At 30.6% G+C, this 23,804-nt stretch overlaps 2 protein-coding genes across 12 annotated transcripts; one reads left to right on the top strand and one right to left on the bottom strand.

Moving 5' to 3' along the window:
* Window positions 1-1,510: 1,510 nt before the first annotated feature.
* tyf (twenty-four) lies at window positions 1,511-18,997 on the bottom strand. Of its 5 annotated transcripts, XM_076371515.1 has the most exons (10): window positions 18,508-18,997; window positions 14,234-14,353; window positions 13,801-14,163; window positions 13,145-13,414; window positions 12,677-13,070; window positions 11,986-12,423; window positions 11,348-11,446; window positions 11,071-11,272; window positions 8,988-10,687; window positions 1,511-8,564 (listed from the first exon to the last, which is right to left on the bottom strand). In XM_076371515.1, the coding sequence occupies exons 1-10, from the start codon at window positions 18,772-18,774 to the stop codon at window positions 8,494-8,496; spliced, it is 3,924 nt and encodes a 1,307-aa protein (XP_076227630.1). In that variant the 5' UTR covers window positions 18,775-18,997; the 3' UTR covers window positions 1,511-8,493. The 5 variants fall into 5 exon arrangements, with proteins under 5 accessions (XP_076227630.1, XP_076227627.1, XP_076227628.1 ...); XM_076371512.1 differs by having other exon boundaries at window positions 11,071-11,446; XM_076371513.1 differs by having other exon boundaries at window positions 11,071-11,446; window positions 11,986-12,420.
* Window positions 18,998-19,211: 214 nt separating this feature from the next.
* On the top strand, window positions 19,212-23,502 carry Pis (phosphatidylinositol synthase). 7 transcript variants are annotated; one of them, XM_076371517.1, is made up of 6 exons: window positions 19,212-19,229; window positions 19,744-19,875; window positions 21,145-21,363; window positions 22,070-22,358; window positions 22,456-22,619; window positions 22,705-23,502. In XM_076371517.1, exons 3-6 carry the CDS (start codon window positions 21,318-21,320, stop codon window positions 22,896-22,898), a joined length of 693 nt encoding a protein of 230 aa, XP_076227632.1. In that variant the 5' UTR covers window positions 19,212-19,229; window positions 19,744-19,875; window positions 21,145-21,317; the 3' UTR covers window positions 22,899-23,502. The 7 variants fall into 7 exon arrangements, with proteins under 7 accessions (XP_076227632.1, XP_031838613.1, XP_031838615.1 ...); XM_031982753.2 differs by lacking the exons at window positions 19,212-19,229; window positions 19,744-19,875 and adding an exon at window positions 19,915-19,958 and having other exon boundaries at window positions 21,145-21,205; window positions 21,294-21,363; XM_031982754.2 differs by lacking the exons at window positions 19,212-19,229; window positions 19,744-19,875 and adding an exon at window positions 20,036-20,124 and having other exon boundaries at window positions 21,145-21,205; window positions 21,294-21,363.
* Window positions 23,503-23,804: the final 302 nt, after the last annotated feature.

Below are 23,804 nucleotides of genomic sequence, written 5' to 3'. Positions count from 1 at the left end.
TGCCTCCTACAGTATCGATAATACTGTATACTCTACTGTAGAGCGCAGAGGATCGAAACACGATTTTTTCTAGATAGTTTGTACGAATTCATCATTGAAATAGCGTTGAAGAACAAATATATATATATATATACATGAGAAGTTGCTACGAACAGCATAGTATTCTCGTTTTCTCGTAATTTTTTTGCACATAAATTCTATTATCAACGAAAATAAACAACATATCTTATCGTTTATTATTCATTTCTTCTTATTATTATTAATGTCAATTTCTATTAGGTATATTTAGTAACGAATTCAATTGCATAAAAAATAGTTGAAAAAAAGTTTATTTGAAATGTTATTTTTGACTAACAAATAGTTTCTCCGTCTTTATTTATAAGTCCAATTTGTTGTACTTACCATTCCTTATTCGATGGTTTCTGGCAAATTTTAATTTTACCGTCAGATTCAAATTTATTTTTTTTCTATCTGAAAAGATATTTTTTTATAAGTAATACTTTTTACTATTACACAGTTCTGCAAATTCTAGTTTTCTTCAGTTGTTTTTTACGGCGTATAGATTCGTGTTATATATCCATAATATTAATTTTTTCTTAAAATTTTTCTGAAATTTTTAGATTATGAAAAAACTTCTTTTTTGTTCATTTTATTTCTCAAACCATTTTCTTTTAATTCTTTTTAATATACGTGAAAATGTTCGACTATAAAATTCTGAACGTAATGTCATTTTAATTTATATTGTAATGAACACCTTTTTGTAAAAAATATTGTAATTGTAAAAAGATAGTATTTAATCCTCCTGATGTAATGTCCGAATATCAAGTTAAAAATCTGCCACACAGCATATAATTCTTTTATTTTGTAAAACACGTAAGAATAGAATTAAGAAATCAACATGTAAATTTTAAAAGTTTCTCCTGCGTATACTATGCTATCCGTGACATCCAAATCCACTTTAATTGAATATTGTTTTAGTTTTTTATTATCTACTGAGTAGAACAGTCTACCGTGGAATGTATGCGAAAAAATTTGTTTCTTAAATAACTGCGTTCGAAGAAATAGGTCCATATTTATCACTTATCTGTAAAAAATATATTATTTCAATATGTTGAATGTAATATATAATAACTTATAATAACGAACCCATTTCTTGATGGAAATATTCGTTATAATCTCAAACGTGTTTTAAGATACTTTTCTTTCGAATGTTTGGGAAAGAGGTCATCCGGAGAAATAAAAAAACGTTTCTACAGTCAACAAAATTTAACCAGTCCGCTATATCTTTGTCTATCAAATATATGTATACGTTTTATACTGAGAATTTACAATGTTACCTTCAGAAATCGAGCGACAATCGTACTTTGACGAAAAGTCTCTCGGGTGGAATTATACAGCAAAGAAAACAATAAAGCTGATCGCTCGCATTCGCCCGTGCGAACCTCTAATCCGATTTTTATTAATACGTATATACATTCGCATAGGTGGAAGTAATATAGTAGTATCAGTAAAAGAAGAAACGAGACTTTTAATGTCGATAATCGATCACAAAACGCCTTTTAATTCGGTTTTACAGTTAAAAAGTCATGAAGAACAAAATGCCGATGTGTGTGTATGTGTTTTTTTTTGTGTTTTATGTGTACGCGAGATGTAAAACAAATATATACCTTAAAAACTAAAAAAAAAAAGAGAATAAAGAAACGAAAATTCTTAAAGAGAAACACGTTGAACACTAACTGAAAGACAAAAAGAAAAAAATAATAACCAGTAACAACAAATGGCAACGTGCGTTCTTCTTAGCGTAAACGTAATTCTCGGTCGCATTATACTTCGACGCGTTCGCATCACCATTTACACAAGTATTTTTTTTCTTCTTTCTTTTATGCCGCATTGTTTCCACAACGCTTTCTGCACAGGGTTTTCTGTTTCGTCGCATTTATGCATACGTTCGTGCATACCTACATTACATACACACATAAAATCTTGAAAACGTTCATTGAATTTTACTAATAGAGAATACTTCGGTTCGGTATGTAAAGATAAGAAGCGAATTGTTTTTAAACTGTTGAACGAGATAAAGAAATTTCAGAAGTACCCTCCGGAAGGAATAATATGAAATGCTGCACATTCTCTCGATGCTTTGTCTTTCTTTCTTTCGTTTAAATAAGTAACTTGTGTACAAGCGGTCAAGTATGAACATTCTTTTTGTCGATGCATAAACGAAAAGGTAATACCCGATGACTACAGATACGGTTAGTAATAAAGAAGAAAAAAATAAGCAAGTCTTTAAAGATCCCGCTACTGTTTCATAGTGACTGTCCAATTTGTATACATTCTTTCCTTCAAATATTCCCAGTGACCATTTCCCAAAAAAAAAAAAAACTATTGCCACGGATTTTTCGTTTCATATTCTCATCTAAGAACGTCTGTTTGCAGTGTCTCTAGAAAAGTCAGTCATATCTCAGTAGCGCGCAATAGGAAAAGAAAGAAAGCTGTGCAAGAAACGAAACCGCTCGCGATCCCAAAGGAAAGCACTCGAATAAACGTGATATACCAGACGTAACGTGCAAGAAATAGAAAACGGTTAGCTTCTCATTTTTCTCATCGTTCTCGTTATTATTACATGTATCGTTTATATTCTCGACGCACCTGCTGCTGATCCATTTACATATTTTTATTCACATATTTAGCCTCTGCTACGGCGAACAGACGCACCGCATTAACAAGAGTCGCAACGTTAAACGCAGGGGATGGTTAAATTCGCATTTTGCGCCGTTGCCCTCCGCGCAGCGCGCAGTTGACGTTAATAGAAATTTTCCGGTTCGAATTTCTGTCAACCGCTTAACGCGTTACGCGCGCTTGTAACGCGCCTACGCCCACACGGTTTATAAAGTAGGAAAGAGAAAAGAAACTGAAACACTAAGGAATAGAACAACGTATCATACAGCGGTACGCAAAAGCTTCGTATGAAATCGCAGATAGAACAGCATAAAGGCCAAATGGCGACGCTATACGCTCGTTTTCGACATTTTTACAATTATATTGAGGAGGACAATATAATCTCTCACTTGCAGAAGAAGCATCAAAGTCGGCATTCAAAATACACGCGTCCCTTTCTCTCGTGTTTCACTTTCATCCCTCGTATACCCTTACCCAAGGCAGACACACTCTTTCTCTCTTCGCATGCTTTCAGTTCCCAACCGTTTTCTCTTTCTCATCTTTCACACAGTTCATAGCGTAATAACTTTTTACATCCATGGTCCGTAATAGTGATTTGCATGAATTCGAGGTTCTCGGTCCTATAGTAACAAAATAGTAAGCGACGGCCGTTGCGTTTACGCATCCTGAGAATAAATCGGGGTTTCAGCTTTTGATCCTGTTTACATTCTCGCCGCGAAGAATAGAATATTCACGCTTCCTCCTTCGCGAAATATGTTCATTTGTTCCCTCCTCCTCTTCGTCGTTTCCCCCTTTCTTTTCCTTTTTTTTTTTATTAAACTATAAACATACATACGCACAGCGATTTATCGTCCGAATACGCATCACCGGCTAGTACAGTATGCAAGTAATATTCGAAGGCGTTATTCCGGCTTTCAATTTATTGAAAACAATAGGTGCTACATACGTATTATCACAATGCTTTTCCTTCTCGTCTAAGTTCTAAACATTGAACGTTAAGCGAACGAATACATGTATGTGTGATCGGGACCTCCCAGCCTTTTTCAGAAACGTTAGGAGACTAGGAAAAAATAAGAGGGTGCCGTGGCCGTGGCCGTGCCCCGTTCAGGCCAACGAATTTCGAGCCCGATTTTGAATACAGTTAATACACTGTCCTAGGATCCTAAAGAAATTCTTGTCAAGAAAAAGAAAAAGAGACAAACAAAAGAATACATGAATAGCTTTAAGTTATCGATTACTGTACGAAGAAAAAATTCGAGTCGTCAACGAGCTGATTTTGTTGAACAAACTGAAAAGAAAAGAAAATCAAACAATAACAAAAAAGAAAGAACTCGAATATTACTTTATACTGCGTTTTATACCCGCAAAGGGGAAAAAACTTTGGCAACACACTAAACGTTGGCAACAAAATCCTCTCTCTATTTGTTCTTTTTATTACTTTTTTAATCTTTTGTTTTCAGCTGGGCAGCACAGCCTTTACCATACACGCAACATATTCTTTTTTTCCCCTTTATTTTTTACATGTACAATCACTCGCGGCAAGATTATTTCACATCGAATCAAACGTTTCATGCCGTCTGGGGTTGGGGAAATTTGATGGCATTAAATGCGATGCGTTCCCCGTAAATATAGGGAAAAACTTGAATATTCATTTATACATGAATACGTAAGTATGCAAATGTAATTAATCATAATTAATTATATGTATATGAATGAATTAATTAATTTGGTACGTATTCGTTGTTTTATATTAATCATATATATTCGGACAAATTATGTTGAAATCAGGAAATTTTCTTTACAAAACAGAACTTTTTACACGAAGAGTTTGTCCATAAATTTCTAATACTGAATGTGCATAACGATCGATTCGACGTGAAATAATCTAATAATTTCTGCTTTCTTTGTATAGATGATATTTTTAATAATAATAATAATTAATAATAATAATAATTAATAATAATTAATAATAATAATAATAATAATAATAGTGATACAATAATAGGTAATCGAATAGTTTCATTGTAATTGTTAATCGTTAATAATAGTTATTAATATATGTATGTACAGCACAGAAAAACCATCTTACACTGAATAACAAATTGTACAGTGATACAAGGCTAACACTGAGATCGTCGGACACTGTTTCCCTCTCTCAACTGTTATTACTCTTCATTTATCTCTTTTTTTCCCTCGATTCTGTTTCATGCAATGTTTTTCTTTTCTTATTAACACTATTGACGTGCCCGCGCCGATAATTGAGTATTGCCTCGAGCAATCACTACCGAATATAGATAAATATTTCTTCGGCTGAGTACGAACTGGTAAATTCAACTGGCGGAACCGAAATGGAATTGATCAGCCCTCAGAAATATTTAAATAATTCTTTATGGTTAGAATAATTATACAACACGCACAATTGTTTTGGTTTTTGCCATAGTTTCAAGCATTTTACATTAGGCGGTATCGTCCAGATCATAAAGTAACCGAATATTAACAATGAAAATTACAAAAAGTTCTTCACGCATTTCGTTAATGAACACTCGCTGTCAATATGTTGCATTGATTATGTGTTATGTATTCACAAGTAACAATTCAAGACAGGGAATAACATCAACTACATTTAAAATTAATTTATATCGGTGACATTTCAACAATTCAAATGAATCTGTATCATTAATCAGTAGCTGAGAATCGGATGTGCATGAACGATACGTTTTTTTCTTTGTTATATAAAAAGAAAAAAAAAAATTCTCCTTTAAATTAAGATTTTGTGCCCGTCACGAGAAACATACATTTTATGTTACAATACAGGCTAAAAAAATGTTTGTAGATAAATGCAAATAGCCTGACGTTGAACAAAATTAGCGTGTTTCTTAATTCGAATCTAAAGCGCTCTGAATCATGAATAAAAAATATGTTACTTTAAATAATGCAAAAAAGAAAAAGATTGCGTATGTTATCGTTCTGCATGCTTTAAATCATTATTTTTTTTCTGTTTACTAAAAAAAGAAGGGGATAAATTATACCCCAAATATGCGACATTATTTCAGCATAGCTGCCATTCGACGCGTGTTATCATACATGATTTATGGTCCTATTTTCTTCAAGTATATCCGTGCTGTTCTCTGCAAAAACATAGTACTTGGCCATTTGAACCGGTCAATGGCACAAGTTGACACTGCACGCTATTATTTTACGCCAATGGAGCACCTGACTTTTGAATAGTTTCTGCATATCATGTAAAGATACCTCGAAGAAATGTCATCCACTTAATCACGATAATGATAAAATTGCTGCATGATGTAATAACAAGGTCTTGCGTTTAAAAATTGCAGTAGTCAATAATGATCGTTGGTATATATTTTTAGAAACACTTAAAGATTACCATACGATGAGAGATGCCCGTAAATTATGAAAAACGTTTTCTAACTGAACTCCTAATACTAAATTATAAAAGTATACACTTCATATATAACGATAGAATGTATAATATAAAATGGAAAATATAAAAAAAGATAACTGTAAAAGCATGCTTTAATGCATCATTGGTTTGCAGTGTCTCATTTGCCTTTTTTAATACAAATTAATACTTCGTAAGATAGGAACATATTGATACAAACAGTGGTTACGTTCACAGTGTCATGATAATGAAATTTTATTTAAAAAATTTACATCTTTTATTTAAGACATGGAATGACGTTCTCTTCGAGGCATATTCGTATATGCATTCGTATTTCTTTTTTTTTATACATTAAATATCTCAATTTATTACACGTCTGAAAGCTGTACCCCCAGCTGTACTATAGGTTTATTACTGGAGAAAAAGTAACACAATAACGAAGTTCATTTATTTTTTCTTCATACGTAATTTTGATATCTTTTAAAAAAAAAGCCATAACAAAAATCGCCAATCTTAATTTGTTAATAACGATTAACGTTTCATTAATAATAATATAATAATAATAATAATAATAATAATAATAATAATAATAATAATCTAAATAGACAAATACACTTTTACTCTTTCATATAAAACTTGTCTGTGGCAATTTGCTATCATTACCTTTCATAATGACAAGTTTCCATGCACTTTCTCATGTGTTCCTTTCTGAAGATGTTCAAATTTTAAGCTACAATGTAAATTTATCTTTGTTTCATCATTCTGTTTGCCTATTGAAAAATAAAATATGTTGGAGGTAGACTTTCTATGTTAACAAATAGAATCATTTTGAAAAGAATTATGTTAAATTCATTCTTTTGATTAACTATACCTTTAAGCTTGCTTTTATCATAGATGAAATATCAACCACAAAAGTGTACGAGTTATTCAATTTAAGGAACAACACAATTCCATTAAAGATTCTAAGAATTTTAAACAGAAGTTTAGAACCAAATTGAACATCAGCTAGTAGAAAAGTATCTACATGAGCTACACGCATTCACACCGTCATACTTTTTTATGATCACAAGCAAGTATTTTATTATAATTATCATTACCAATAATTAATAATTAATTATTCATTAAATAAGCGAGTTTGTGTAAAAATTTAGCGTTTTTGACACATTCGCGCCCCTTTCTCACTGTCTCCATCCAGTTTTTTTACCTTGAGCGCAACATTTGCAAAAATCAGTTTATGATTTTTTCATTTTTTTTCTTTTTAAATTTCTTAATCTATTATCTGTTGCAGCTGGAAGAAGTAACCACTCCATAAAGTTATAAGTCAATCAAACTATTTTTAATATTTTACACGTGTTTAATGTCACACTTACACACACCATTTTTGTTACACTTCACACATCTTTATAGATTTCTTCACTTTTTTTTTAAGCTGTCTCAAATATAGTAGGTTTAATCTAGCAACCATTATTTCCATTTCAATCTTCCTAAAGATTCAATGAAGACTCACTGACTGATACAACAATCCCCATTTTAAGGTATTATTTAAGATCATCTCAATTTACGGCTCTTCATGACTGTTAGTGATACAGCAATATTTTTTGATGGATGATCTCAATTTGGCATAGTTAACGTAACAGGCTCCTTTCAACTATTCATAGACTTTATTACAATGGTCTCTAAGGTGTATCTGTTATTTTAAAGGCATCAGCATAAACCACTGTCACAACACATGCAGTTCGTGAAAAATCTGCATCACGGCAATCTCGTTTTAGTTTAATTTCAACTTTCTTATAATAGTATCTGTATTTTTTTTCTTTTCAAAATCATACGTCTACGTTTCAGCTTGAACACACACTTTCCAATGTTTATACGAAGCATTCTGCATGTGTACGATCTTCACATTTTTTTTACAAAGAAATATGTTTTTATTTTTCCGCAGAGCGAAATATATTTCGTGCGCTATTTAATCGAAAATTTTCAATGAAATATCATAGATGTCAATACTGAAACTTTGATGTTGTTACAACCTTTTCCAAGGTATTTTGTAACTTCAATGTATATACAGCAGTGGAACATACAATTTATAAGCACTGCCTTTTTGTGGTGATTGACTATTATGTACATTATTTTTCGAGGCACATTTTGCACCGATTGGCTTTACAGAATTATCACTGATGATTTGACTTGAATTAGCACAGCTTGTTTTAGTTTGATCGATACCAAAAATTTGTATAATATTCTTATATAAATGTTCGATCATTTTTCCTGCATTTACATACACATTCGGTTTTACATCGATAAACAGACTCCTCTGGCTGTCTATATGTTTTAATAGGCAACGATGCAATAGATGCGATCTTGCAATATAAAAATGTTATTATATTGTTCACCTCGTATTCTTAGTGCCCATTTCACTGACCACTGTAGAATTGAATACGACCACTTGCAGTTACTGGCATTTCCCTCATAACAGCATCCCAAGCTGTAACAATAAAAAAAACTTTAGTGGATTTTGTAGTTTTTAATAATGAATTAATTTTTAAATGTAATGTGGTCCTGAACTTTGCCATCTATTATTCGATAAGGATGAAAACAACACATCAAGGTAATGACCAGAAATTTACGACCTTCTTTTGCAAGTGCATTCATAACATTTATATTGTTCATTATCATTAATAAATCAATGAAGAAAAAAATTAATTTCATGTTCACTTTAAATTTACATTCATTTCAAAGGTTGAATATTCTTGATAAAAAGATATTATTTCATCTAATTGTGTGTGTACGCGAGTGCGTTAATTCATTTAATTAAACAATCAACAAGTACTTACAATTTTGCAAAATTAAATAATTTTAAAATTATAAATGTAACAAATTGCAGATTAAACTATGCTTATACACTTACCTAAGCCAACAAATGAGACGATTTTATCGTGATTGTATGTCTGTATATTAACATCTTCTTCTGGTGCTACGTAAAGCATAGAAAAATCTTCTTTAGGTTGATGATATTTTTCCATTATACCTGGAGGAGGTGTAGGGGGTGGTGGTAGACAAGTAGGCGGTGGAAATCTTGGAGGATAACCCATGCACGGTAACCGTTGCATTATAACTGGGTGCATAGGTTGTTGTGTCATATGAGTATTTGGTGGTTGCATGAAATTAGGCGTAAACTTATCACATTTCATATGCCTTTCAAATATTGGTGGATATCTATCGAAATTAGATGGTGGTTTGTTTACGAGTGGTGGAACAACAGACGGAAAAACTGAACTGGCAGTTGAAGTATCGTCTATGGTAGAATCTTCCGACAATAAAAGTTGTTCATTTATTTCGAAACCAAATCTAAGTTCCGTTGGCAGGTCGCTATTTTTAGTGACATCGGATGAAGTTTCATCTAACAATATAACAGCCGGTCTTGATGTTCTTTGTTTATTAGATGTTTGCGACTCTGTCTTCAAAGATTGATCTCTATCCCAAGCTGTATTCTGTTGTTTGTTTCTCTTGTATTCAATATCTTCTTGTTGATCTTGTTTCAAATTCAAAGAATGCGGATTTCCTGACTTAATCGGTTCGTGTTTAATATTATTAACATTCTGTTCTTTGGCAGCTTTTGTTAACTTCTCGTTTTTAGTCAATTTAATAGCATCCGAATCAGTAATTTGTCCTTCTTGAGGGGATTTTGGATTATTTTGTGTGTTTGCTTTCACCATTTCACTATCGTCGAACGAACCCGTTCCTGAATTACTTTTATTCTCAAAATGCGCACCAGAACTTTCAATATTATGTGATTTCTTTGTATTCTCATCGTGGTGTGCATATGTAGTATTTTTTAAATGCTGATCGTCATGTGCTTGATTCTGAATGTTCTGAATATTTTGAGAATATCCTCGACGCGATCGAGAATTATTACACTTTGCATTCATAACTGGATCTTTGTTGTTAACTATGTTACAATTTGAATTATTGTTGTCGGTATCTAAATTACAATTCGTGACCATATTATTATTAAGCTTTGGTTGCTGTGGATTACTTATTGAAATCTCGTTCGAATTTGTGCCATGATTAACAGAAGATGCATGCTTCTGTTCTTGTTGTGTTAAATTCTGATGCATTTTCTCGATATCTTGGACATATTTAATAACTTGAATATTTTTGTTAATAGCTTCTTCCTGAGCTTCAGCCTTTTTCCTATCCGTTGTACTCTTCACCTTTGATGACAAAGTCGGTGATGGTGGTTTATCAAAACTAAGATTCAAAATATGATTTGTATGAGCGAAATTATGTTGTTTCGTTTTTCTATCGGAGTGTTGCAATTCGTCTAAACTAGGATAATAATCTTGTGGAATTTTGTCTGGTTCTGAGGGCGTCTTGGGTGGTACGGTAGGCCACGAAGATGTATTCAACATGCTCGGGACAATTGTAGATATATTTAATACCGAACTGTGTGTCATATTAATAGTGGCCATACGAGCTATGTCTGCGTAACTTGCCTGCGGCGTACCGCCTGATGAGGTAGCTACTTTCGATAAGTTATGTTTGGACGTATTTGATGTGACTGGCAATGAATGGACAGAGTCTGAATCACTACTGTCCGATTTGTCGCTGCAAACGGTAAGTATTTTACTATATTTTATTAATAGCTTATTAACACTAAACGTACCGGCAGGTTGTATATACCCTAGTCCTACCGTAACCAGTGAAATAACTGATTAAAAAACAAAGGTAAACAAGTTAGACAATACACTTTTCTTAGTAGAAACAGAAACAAAAGAAAAACCAGAAATTGAAAAACTGTTTAATCGGATAATATAGGAACTGATATAAAGTTAAATGAATGAAAGAAAACACAAAATTTTAAATAAAATTGTAAAACCCATCATTTGACCTGTCGTGGTACGTTTAGCGTTAAACTTAGTAGTCACGTAACATTAATTCACTTAAAGTTATAAACTTTAAATCACTGGAAGACAATATGACTAATTTACCTTGGCGGCATACTACTTGCCGATTTTCTTCTAAGTTCAGGAGAAAGAGGCGTTCTGTATTCATTAGAAAATCCTCTGGAGTTCTGAAGATACGATCCGGTTGTCGCCAAATTTTGTGCTCTACTACCACTGGAACTTCTCCTCTGCTTTTTACTCTTCTTCTTTTTCGTAACAACCAGAAATTCTGTTTCGTGTTCGGGCTCTGGATTGATTTTTTTATTGGAGTTTCGACGACTACCATAATAATCTCCAGTATCATTGCAATATATAGACTGACCTTCTTCCGTTCCCCAGGATCGTCTATCACCTCGACTATCGATAGCAGCGTCTCCTGTGCTTCTTTGTTTCGCACGACGTAAAGTGACATTAATTGTACCTATTCAAACATTAAATACTATATATTTTTTATGTAAGCATATAGCATTCATTTTCATTGAGATGCAAACTGACATGAATGCTAGAACATTCAAATTTATGAGCTATATTATTAACCAGTTAACTGCGTTCGACGAGTATACGCGTCATCTTAAACCGTAAAATGGTACTAATTTTTTCAACGATCAATTCTTTATTTTTTTAAATAAACATGTAATTCTTCTTCACTTCGCTGTAGTTTTTCCTTAGAATATACAGATGCATTTGTCCTGGGTTTAACGGGTATACACTTTGTTATTTGTTTTTATTGCGCGCTCAATGAGAGATTTTTCAAACTAAATTCTACAGTCAACTGATTAATTCTACATAGTCATAATTTTTTGAAATTATTATGCACTTTAACCTTCCGAGTACTGCATTTGTATTTTTTCTATTTTTACAGCTCATTAAAATTTTTACTGTCCACAAACGTGTTAATATATTTTTATGTAAATAAAATTGTTCAATCTTCAAATATAAAATATAACGTTGATTATTTACCTTGTTGACTTGATAGACTACTGGCACCACTGGAACTGACACTTTTTTCTGTTGTAAGATCTTCAAGTTTCGTTTTGGATATTTCTTCCAGAGAATTGGATTTCTGTAGCTTAGCAGGCAACTGTTCTCTTTTAGTATCTTTTTCTCTACTCCTTGGTTTTGCTCCAGAGCTAGTTTTTACTCTTACCGGATTACCTGGTTTGCCTTTTTTACTTTTTGATTCTTTGTTTTCAATAAAGTTAATTAGGGTATCAATGTCTTCATCATTTCGATGACCTTCAACATTTTCAGCGTTATATACAATAACATTGAGTTCTCGCGTATGATTTCTTCGAGGTTTTTTTCGTTCTCCGTTATAATTTTGCACTGCATTTCCATTTTCATCTAAAGATTTTTTCTCTCCAGATGCTGTAGTATGAGCTGCATACCTGGAACCTTCTGTGCAAAATTTACTTATTTTAACTTACTAAAATAAAATCTGAAATATGTACAAATAAAAATGAAACAAAAACTGATTTATTCTATTTTCTTTTTTTTTTGACTGGAAAAGAAAGCCTGTAAAAAATACAATGTCAGCTCTACCATTGCTTGTACTTAAATAATCATACTTTTAACATTATAATTTTTTAAATTAATTCTATTAATTACTATTATATGTTATATATTGTCAATAATTTTATGTATCACCTACCCATTGTGATATTCTGTGTTTGTAAGGACGCAGACATCACGGAGCATAAACTCGGAACTGCTTTACCCTGACTAGCAGTAGAACTATTCGAGGTTCCACCAATACCACATTTCACAGTATTAAAAGTTTGAAACGAGAGGGATCCAGTTATTTCTGTACCATTAACAGATATTTTTGATTTATCTTGTTTCCCACCGTGTTCTCGGAGAGAAAAATCTATAGTAGTATCTACAGGAGTCTGAGCTATATCAAAAGTAGTACGAGATATATATTGAGGTCTACGTGGTTCAATGATTTTCATTTCAATTCCATCATCATCTTCTGTATCTAAAGAGTGAGGTCTCTGAACCCCACTTATTGTAGATCCCACATTTCTTTCGCTAATAGTACCCACCTAAATCAACGAAAAAAAAAAATTTAAGACTATACATTCTAATTTAGATGTAAGATAAGATATTTAGACTTTACCTCAGCATCACCTAAGTCGATCACCATGTAATCTGACTTATATTCTGGTGGTGGATTATCTGATTCAAGCATTTCATTTGTCCCCTGTTTTCCTTTATTGCCTCTCTTCTCACGTGCGTCAAGCTCAGATTCACACAAATCTTTCTTTGTATCCTTTTTATCTTTTTCTTTTTCTTCCTTCTTTGTACTTGTATATGATGGTTTGTCTAGGGATTTGGATTTTTCCTTATTGGTCCAGTCATATACTGTCTTTTCCTCGCAGAAGCCCTTCTTTACAATCCAACAAAGCAATCATAAATTTGAAAATGAAGATTATATATTTTAATGTATAATGTGTTATGCTATACATAAAAGAAATATACACAACTTAATTGAATTATATCTTTCAAACTATCGAAAATGTATAAGGATATAATCATACTCAGACTTCTAATTCATAAAATGTAAAATATCTTAAATTATCAATAGAAGGCACCATGATGGAATTTTTGTTTTATGCATTAGTATGAAAACACAAGACAACTAAAAGAAGTAAGTCCTGCATATCCATTTGAGAATTATTTTATCAAAATAATATTTTATACTAATTTAAAAAAAAATAAAAAATGTTTAAATCTACTTTACAAATTTAAAATGAAATTTCCTAAAATCCATACCTTTTTATCGAATAGTAAGTCTAAATTAGCCAATGAAGCCAAACTGTGTGATGCATTTACATTTGAAGGTAACGAACCACCTTCTCTTTGCCTAGCAGATACACTGGAGCCTGTATATTTTTTATTTTTCCTTCTACTTCCTCCGTAAGTATGGCTAGAACCAGATGTCAAGTAAGCAAAACTACTATCAAATTCTGAAGCAATAGGTTGAGCCAAATTCTGTAATGATCCTCCGTGTGTAAGCCTTTCAGATACAGAATCTCGTTTATGCCTTCTACGATTTGACCCAGGTAAACACCGTGAATTTGTTATTATCCTACGACCTTCTTCAGTCTCGTCAGCTTCCGCTTCTTGCAGTAATTCCTAAAAATGTGATTGTTAATTTATTTTTGTGATAAATCAAAATATTCAAAAGTAGAGTGAATATTCTTACTTTAAAAAGACTTGATTTTCCTTCACGATCTTTGGGACACTTATAAGTTATAGCTTCATCTAATAGAGCACGCAATTCACCTTCGTTTAATGTGGATAAAGTAGCTGGTTCTTCCTGAAACTTAAAATAAATAATAAAATTATTAATGTTTGCTAAATACTAAAAGCTAATGGTAATATATATATATATAGTTATATTATGATAATATTCATCATATATTCAGATTATTTTACATAAAAGAAAATAAAGGTTTGACTTGCATAATAAACTGGTAAATAATATATTAAACATAGTCAAATTTTATCCATTAAAACTATATTTGAACAGAATAAGTCAGTGTTCTCATTGAATGAAAAGTATTATATAAGTGTACGATGAATTGACAATATTATATATCTCTATTAAATGAATGCATGATATACACAAAAAGAAATATTTCATGAAAATATAAATGTAGAGAATACAGATTATATTGAAAAATTTAGTATTAATATTTATTAATTTAATACCATGTGATATGTTTGTGAACATTTTGTTTGTAACCTATACAGAGTGGGAGAACTTGTTTTGCAATCTAGATTCAAATATGGAAAGTATGCCAAGAGACTAATCCAAACTTTAAGAGTAAACCATATACGGAAATACATTCAAAGACATACAGAAAAAAAGAAACTTAATAATAAAACATGTACTTTCATTTTTCAAATTTTTCTTTGAATAAATATCACCTATATATTACAATACTTTTTTATATTGATTGAAATATGTTAAGAATCATATAAATGTAGTCCTTTAATAAATTTTTTAAGAATTCATTTTTTATATTATAAATTTTACATGAAGATTATGAACTTTTTAGATTTTATCATTATAACAAATAAGAAATAATATTTATTCATTAATATATAATACAAAGTAAATTTCATTTTATAGTGTTTCAATATTATTAATTATATTCTACACCATAGTATAAACTAGTACACTAAGCAGATAAGCATGGATATAGATAGATTCAGAGAGAGAATTTAAGGTTTCACTTATTGGATTTTGTGAAGAAATATAGATACCACATAGAAAAAGAATGTATTAGTATGAATGATGTACACTTTGTCATGATTAATACTTTGTACATATATAAATACATACATGGTATCTTTAAGATATTAATTTGCATTTGTATAAATATAATTAACTATGAGATATATATTTATCTGTAATAAACATGTGTATACGTCCAGTTTCATTAATATTCATATTAAACTGATGTATTGTAATAATATAATATTACTTTATTAGAACACATATATATATATATAGCTGTTTATATAACAGTAAAAATTATTGGTTTATAAGTACTAACTCGTCTACTTACAAAATGCAGCATAAATGCAGTTATGAGAGATACATTTTTTCTTCACAGGTTATAAACAAAGCAGAAAATATTGTAAGAAATCATATAGGATGTGTCATTTATTTTTGGGTAATTTGACTAATTCTGTGTCACATTAACCCGATTAGCTTCATTCAAAGCAAAATATCTTATCAGAATGGCTATCCATGTACAAAAATGGAAAAAAAAAGGGGAAAAAAATTGATGATCATACATTTTTTTCTTCTTCACTTAAAACAGTACACAAACGTCACCAGAAAAAGCATTTACGAACGAACTTTATTGAGAGCTACGTATGAAAGCGATTACGATTGCTCTCAGAATATGCCGTTTTTATAGAGATAACAAACCTTTCCGAACTTATTGACCGTGAATTGTCGTACATATAAACGAAGCACTATACGTTTTCGTAGATAGGTTAACGATAAACTGTTATCATTCTTTGAAAAAAAAAAATTAAAGAAAGAAGGGAAAAAGAATTATCATTCGTTTCGTAGTGTTGAGTAACATGCTTCGAAAGGAAAAAAATACTTGGTTTCGTACGAACAATACAAACCAATCATCTTTGAAGATTCGGAATGCACAGTTAATGAATACTCGTAAGTCCTTGGAAATGCGAAAAGGATAGCCAATACGGAGTTTACCTTTGCTTGTAAATTAAAATAGGACACACACCAGGAATGAATTTGGGCTTGTCCAGAGATCGATAGGGGGTCGCGATTAGCTAATTGAGACACGAGGAGATACCGGGGTGACTTACGGACGAAGGAAAAATCTGCTGGGCAGTGCCGGCACGGAATTTATATTTTTAGAGGGCACCTGGGTCGGCTGCAGTCGTCTCTGCTTCGTCGAACTGCAGTCCTGCAGTATAGCACCGTTACGTAGAGATTTTGCGCATTTGAGTACACGATAAACGTAGCCGACAATATACTATCACTGTTCAGAAGAAATAATATCGGCAGTGTCAAGAATATGCCGCCGATTTAAATGCTATTATGACGAGCGGGTGCGGCGCGCTCTTCTCAGCATGGCCGCCGCCATTACATTGAGAGCACGGCCATTCCAGGATCGTAATAAGCAGGGGCCTCTCGATAGCCCCATTCATTATCCTTTGTCAATCTATGCTAGATGATAGAAGTATTTGAACTTTAACAGCTACAACGTGGAATAGTCAGGATACGTAAGTTTTATTAAAGTTTTTGTATAAAATATTTCGTATAATGAAACACAAAAAAAAAAAAAAAGTTTCATATATTTAATGACATATAAAAGTAACAAAATTTCAGTTGTAGAATAAGATTAATTTTTTGAAATAAATTTTTCTACATTTATTCAAATATCTAATCGTATTATGCATTTTACAGAAATTTTTTATATATTATTTTCTCTTTTTCTTCATTATTTTAAATGATACCCATTTCTGTTAGAAATTTTGAGGTATTTATTTTATTTTAAATTATATTTGATGAAAAATTAATTTTTATCTCATTATTATTGCAGAATATTATTAATTTCTATCAATATTTAATATCTTAGTTTCTTCTAGGATGTAATAATGAATCTTTTTTATAAATTTCTCAAGTTCCATCTCAAATACTTTTTATTAAATTTTGTAATAAAAATTATTACCTGTATTAAGAATTTTTTTTAAATCTGTTATTATATTTTTAATGGTAGTAACATAATATCATTTTTAATGTAACTTATGCATTTAGTTGATTATATTCTTTAACTGAAAATATTTAAATGCTTCTGAACATCACTAAGCATCAGGTAGTTATATAGGTAATTTCCTAAATAAATTACATAGTACATATATAGTTTTCTTAATTGTATTTTTCTTTTTTATTTGTATTTTACTTTTTTAATACAAAGTTGGCATGTGCATTAGATATTTCTTATACATTTGTAAAAATGCACAAAAGAATTATAATTCAAGAAAATTGTATGCTCATCTAATTTTTAAAGATTTTAATTCATTTATTCTTCACATTCTATATCTTTCCTTTTTGCTGTAAGTTTTTAAAATTGAGTGACAGCTATAGTAGTTCATATATTGTACAATTAAATATATAAATATACAGAACATCAGATACATTCTTGTTTAGATACAAATATTGTATTCTTATGGAAAACAGTGTTAAAAATTAAATTATTAATTTCTTTAAGAGGCAGCTTTCTAAAAGTTTTTTTTTTATATGAAATTCTAAATTTCAATTTTTATATAATATAAAATATAGGAGCTTATAATTATACTTATGCACTGGTAATTTATAAATCTTGTCTATTACAGAATATCTAATCCATATTTTATTAAAAATAGAATCATGAAGTAAATATGAATAAATATTTAAATTGGTTATTTCAAATCTCTAAAATTTTATATTTACTGACAGTATGTAATTTATTGATATATAAAAATATGTATTGAATGTTTTGTAGAAATATTATCTGCGATATATTTATAAATGAGTAATTTATAAGTGATAGTTAAAATATATTTTAAATTCAATAAGTTTTCCCTGTGTACTATGAAATAGAAAGTATAATTTATAAGAAAAGATAAAAATTATTATGATGAGCTAGATTTTAATTAAGTTATTATATTTTATTCCTATTATCCTAATATGTACATATAAAATTACATATAATATGATAGTAAAGATTAAAATTAATTATTTTTTATATATACAATTGTCTTTTTGCTACTTGATGCTAACGTCGCCCCTTTAAACTCTTATTTGTGTTTGTCAATGTAAATATAACATTTATACCCAAGCAAACTTTAATTGTATATAATTAACAGGTTCTATACCAGAGTTAAATTGCGTAATGGTTGAGATGTAGCTAATTTGTTGATTAAATCATTTTATATATAACTCACCTGCTTGTTATCGGAGGTAGCAGAAGTTGATGTACTTTGACTTGTAGGATCTGAATTGGTATCAGTATTTGTCGAAGCACTTTCTGCACTTAAACTCTGGTTACCGATAGTCTCAACACCTACCACTAAATTTTCAACATCTCTTTCATTAGAGATTTCACTACGACTGTTTTCAGCAGTTTTATCGGGTGCTACCGGTTCCTGACGATGTTCCGGCCCTGAGGCCATTTTGATCGAAATTGACAGTGCTGTGTCCGCTGTACTCATAGCATTTTCATTCCTGCTCTTTGGTATTTTCAAGGTCTAACGATGTGGACCGAATCAATCACGGAAAATGGCATGAAATTCACGCATATCGTACCACGTGAAGTTTTTTGATCTTGTTTTTCATTTATTAAACCATCACAATTATCACGTTCGAATAGACAAAAACATTTTTCGCTGTACAAAATGTCACATCAGTTCAAAATTGATCGACTCGACCGATCATAAACTAATAATGTTCGATTTAACTCGAAGAACCATACACTCAGACAGCAATAATTATTTTTATGATAATTATAAGGGTTCAGTTGAAAATCTTTCCGTCTTTACGCGCGTACCATGCGCGATGCAAAGGTGACAAAAATGGCACCGTCCACCATCTAGTGTCGTGACTGTCGTTCAATCAGATTAACCATCATACTTCCATGATATCTTTCTTCCAATTGGTGTAGTATACAGTGAATTAAATTATAATCTTTCATTATAACATATGAAATTCGAACGTCCGATTCATTTTCGTTATTGATATTAATAATCCTTCGTTGTTGAGGTTATTTCAGATTGACTTGTCAGCTACCGCTTCGACCACAACTACCGATAAAACATGTTCCGTGTTTCATCGAATTGAAACACATGTTACATCGAATATCTCATAGAATGAAATCCATTTATCGTGCTAGTGCAAATTTTTGTTAGAAGAGAAATTTCAAATCATGAAGCACCACAATTTTGTCTATTACCTTGTCTTACTATCGACACGTTCTCAATACAACATTGTTTATTGTTTTTTATGAATAAGGAAATATTGGAGCTACATAATTTTAATATATTTCTTTTTAAATCAAATAAATAATCTATTACAATTACTTCTTTTTAATGATAAAAGCTTTAGTTAACTCAATTCATATCGAAAATACATGTAACAACGAATCACATTAAATCGTATAACAAAAATGAATTGGAATGTTTTAGGTAGCACTCGACAAGATGTTAATTCAACAATGAGAAGCTGTAAATGCCTTCGGCTGACATTTCAAATTCATGTCACAGGTTTTGATAATTCTTAGGAAGATGTTGAAGAAAGTCCAATTTTGGTGATATAAAGTGAGTTTGATAATCAGCGTAGTTCGCACCACTCATAAATTCAAAATGGCCGCTGTCGATATTAAAATGCACATTTTTCTCACGTATGTTTCTACGTAAAATTTAATTTTTTTTTCTTTTACACTAAATGCAATTTACTAGTGGCGTTGCTCCAACCGTGAACGGACGGAAGACGCGAAAACATATTTGTACAAAACAGTAACCATGTTTCTGGCATTGCACGCGCACACACTGAAAAGTATATACTTGGTTTGTATCACTGTTCCGTTTGTACATGGGCTTCGGAAGACACTACAAACACTTTCGAAACATTTCACTGACAAATAAAAACGTCTCGTGGAGCCACAAATACTCCGATCGGATCATTGAAGCGTATTCTAAAATCGTCAGTGAATTATCGATCGCATTATGGTACTTCTGCCTGTGCACTTTCACATAACAACACAAAACCCTCGGTACGGTTTTTCACAGAAATATTTCATTTATCGGCCGCCAAAAATTTTCGTTATTGGGATTCATTTCGAACATAATGCGAAATGTGTCCAATTGAAAAAAAGTAGCCCACCCGAAACTTCACAGCACTCTGTCCAAATGTGACTGGTACAATTAATCAGCTTTGACACTGAAATGGTTGGCTTAATTTCACTATTATTTCATGGGAATTACTCTTGCTTCGTCATATCGGAAAGATGTTACAAGAAAACTGACGTAAACCTGAACAGATAGTTTTCTCGCGACACAATAAACGATCGCTTTTGCGCAGAGAAACGGCGGACCAATCGTTTAGCCTCCGAAAATGTCGTCTGGCTGCAGGAGCGTAACTAAATGTCAAGCTGTTCACTACCGCTCCTGTTTTTTAATATGTTTCATACAATTATTACTAAAGTCCTTTATAATAGATTATCAAATATAAATGTTTACATTTTGCATCATGATGTTATTATGATAGTTCGATGTTTATTTAAATATTAAGATTCAAAAATGTGACTATAGATTTAAGAGGAAGAAATTTTTGCTTTTAAAGTTAATGTACACGTACGTGAACTACAGTTTATGAAAAATGTTATATTATTTTTTATTTCGGCGTTGTTTAAGAAAATATATATTTTTTGGAATCTTCAAAAATCTCTTTTGATACGATACTGTTATGTGACTGCTACATGCGTCACGAGGATCGATGTATCTCGAACTCGCAAGTACGATACGATAGAATCGTCGATTCTACCCGTTTCATTGACGTTATATGTGTTACATTGTGCTTCTTTACAGTGATTTAGATTAAATTGAAGAGAGCACAACGCAAAAAAGCAATCAGACAATTACCAAGTTCGTAAGTTACAGATGACCTCAGATAATAGATAAATCTTTACATTCGACTACAGATAACAGGTTGCGTTATAAATACATTTTTCAAATAGCGATAGATATCCAAAGGCGGTAAAATGACGGAATCTGAGAATATTTTCTTGTTTGTACCTAATATTATCGGTAAGTAAATACGTAGCATTTTCATATTCTAAAAGTAATTTGATTACAATTAAAGCATTCTTGCATACAATGAAATAGTATGAATTTTTGTTAAATTAAAGTGTTTATAATACATAAAAATTTGTATATTGTGGCAATTTGTATTTAACAATTGACAGAAAAGGTTTCTGTTTAATACTTTGAGTAGGATAATAAATGATAAATATTTTTAGTCAAAATATTAATATCATAATGTTCATGTTATAATTTCATTAACTCTTAGTGAAACTTGGGATATTAAATATTGAGATTGCGTATATATACAGCCTTATTTTACGTGATAATGTGAATTTTTCAATGTTTATAGTATTGAAATATATTAAATATATATCTAAAAGATTTCAAATGTTTATAAGTTAGTTTTTCCAGATATAGAGTATAATAAAATAAAAGTATCAGCATAGCATTTCAAAGTCTTCTCATACCAATCTATATGAATCTATGAATCTAGTCCTTTATATAATACACTAGTATATTTAAAACATCAAAAGCATTTAATTATGTTTCTATGAAAAAGGTTCCAAAATTATTATAGAATTAATAGAATTAATAGAATGTATATTATGTATTTTTAAAAATATAAAATAAATTAATAATAATTAAATAACATCTAAAGAAAAGAATATACAAATATGGTCAACGTACTAATGTATATGTACATTAACAGGCTATGGAAGAGTGATTTTGGCTCTAATATCCTTTTATTTTATGCCAACCAACCATATCATTGCATCATGGTGTTATATAATTAGTGCATTATTGGATGCAGTGGATGGTCATGCAGCTAGATATTTTAATCAGGGCACCAAATTTGGAGCTATGTTGGATCAACTGACCGACCGTGTTGGTACTATGTGTTTATTAGCCACATTATGTGTACTTTATCCGTCATACACATTTTGGTTTCAATTAAGTATGGCAATTGATATCGCTTGTCACTGGATATATATTCATGCGTAAGGCCCAATTTTAACGTTTATACAGATTTACTCTAATGTTTATATAAAACTATGAAAATATAAATATATTTTTTATTGTATAATTATATTACAGCTCACTTTTACAAGGAAAAACTAGTCACAAATTTATCGATATGTCTGAAAATCCAATTATGAAAGTATATTATACTAATCGTACAGTTTTATTCTTTATGTGTGCTGGAAATGAAGCATTTTATGCTGCTTTATATCTTATTTACTTTACAGAAGGACCTATTTGTGAGTATTATATTTTTTTTCAGGTATTCATTATTAATATATAAATTTTGTAGAATATTATAAATGATATAAATTTCTATTTCAGTGGCTGGCATAAGTTTATTCAGACTGATTATGTACATGACTGCACCTATAGCATTTATTAAAACTGCTATTTCATTATTACATGGATATGTAGCTTGTATTAATTTGAGCATTATTGACTTGAAGGAAAGACAAGCACTAAAGGAAAATAAGTCATTGCATTCCACAACATCTACTTCCACTAAATGTGATTAATTGATCTTCCTAATTTATGAGATATTATACTTAAATATGTTTACAATTAATTCTATTTTTATATGTTAATCCAAAAATCAATGTGCCAGATTTAAAGTTAGGCTTCATTATCTATTTTAACATGGAATAGGAATACAGTGCTGATCACTGTTTAACTTCTATTTTAACAAGAACCAAACTATAAGCATTACCCATTATATTTCAGAACAATTAAAATACAATTCGTTTAAACTAGATGTTTATTAAGTTTAAGTAGATATCCGTTTTAGGGTTTTATGCTTAGGTAAGTTTAACAGACTGGTTTATATTTTTAAATAATTTATATATGTGTTAATGATTTTTTGAAAACTTTTTTATAGAGATATAATGGGAATAGAAAAAATAATAGTTATAAGAAATATCATTACTAGTCTTGAACTATTTTAACATAATTTACTAAAATGTACTTTAATCTTTTTTGTTGCAAATATATAACATATAGCTAAGTTATATGTTTATTGCATTTGAATGTTGATTGTTTAATAATGTACCTATGGTATAGAAAATGGTGTGGAAGATGTAAAAAAAGATTTATGATATTTAATAAATATTTTTGTCCCTTATATATTATTGACCATTATCTTTATTTTATTGTAAGCATTAGTACAAAATATATTATAAGCACATTATTGTATAGCACGTATGTATAAAGAATATAAAATGAGTTATTAGTCTTATAAACAATAAAATTAACCATTATTAGATATTTATTAACATGAACATATTTCTATCATATATATGGATATGTGTCATAATTTACCTATTATAATAATTAGAATGCGGATTTTATGTACTTATACCACATTCCATAAAATACATACTACTAAAACTAAGTTTATATATAACTGCTGCTCTAAAGCTGTTATG

The sequence above is a fragment of the Nomia melanderi genome, chromosome 10 (assembly GCF_051020985.1).
Source record: "Nomia melanderi isolate GNS246 chromosome 10, iyNomMela1, whole genome shotgun sequence".
NCBI classification, from domain to species: Eukaryota; Metazoa; Arthropoda; class Insecta; order Hymenoptera; family Halictidae; genus Nomia; species Nomia melanderi.
Note: the sequence above shows the minus strand (reverse complement) of the source record. Positions and strands in the feature narration are given on the sequence as shown.

Coding starts and splice junctions, on each gene's coding strand:
- tyf (XM_076371512.1), bottom strand. CDS start 18,774: ATGAGTACAGCGGACACAGCACTGTCAATTTCGATCAAAATGGCCTCA. Junction 13,071..13,144: donor TCGACTTAGGTGATGCTGAG/GTAAAGTCTAAA, acceptor TCGTTGATTTAG/GTGGGTACTATTAGCGAAAG. Junction 11,447..11,985: donor TAGTCTATCAAGTCAACAAG/GTAAATAATCAA, acceptor ATGTTTGAATAG/GTACAATTAATGTCACTTTA.
- Pis (XM_076371517.1), top strand. CDS start 21,318: ATGACGGAATCTGAGAATATTTTCTTGTTTGTACCTAATATTATCG. Junction 21,364..22,069: donor GTTTGTACCTAATATTATCG/GTAAGTAAATAC, acceptor GTACATTAACAG/GCTATGGAAGAGTGATTTTG. Junction 22,359..22,455: donor CACTGGATATATATTCATGC/GTAAGGCCCAAT, acceptor ATTATATTACAG/CTCACTTTTACAAGGAAAAA.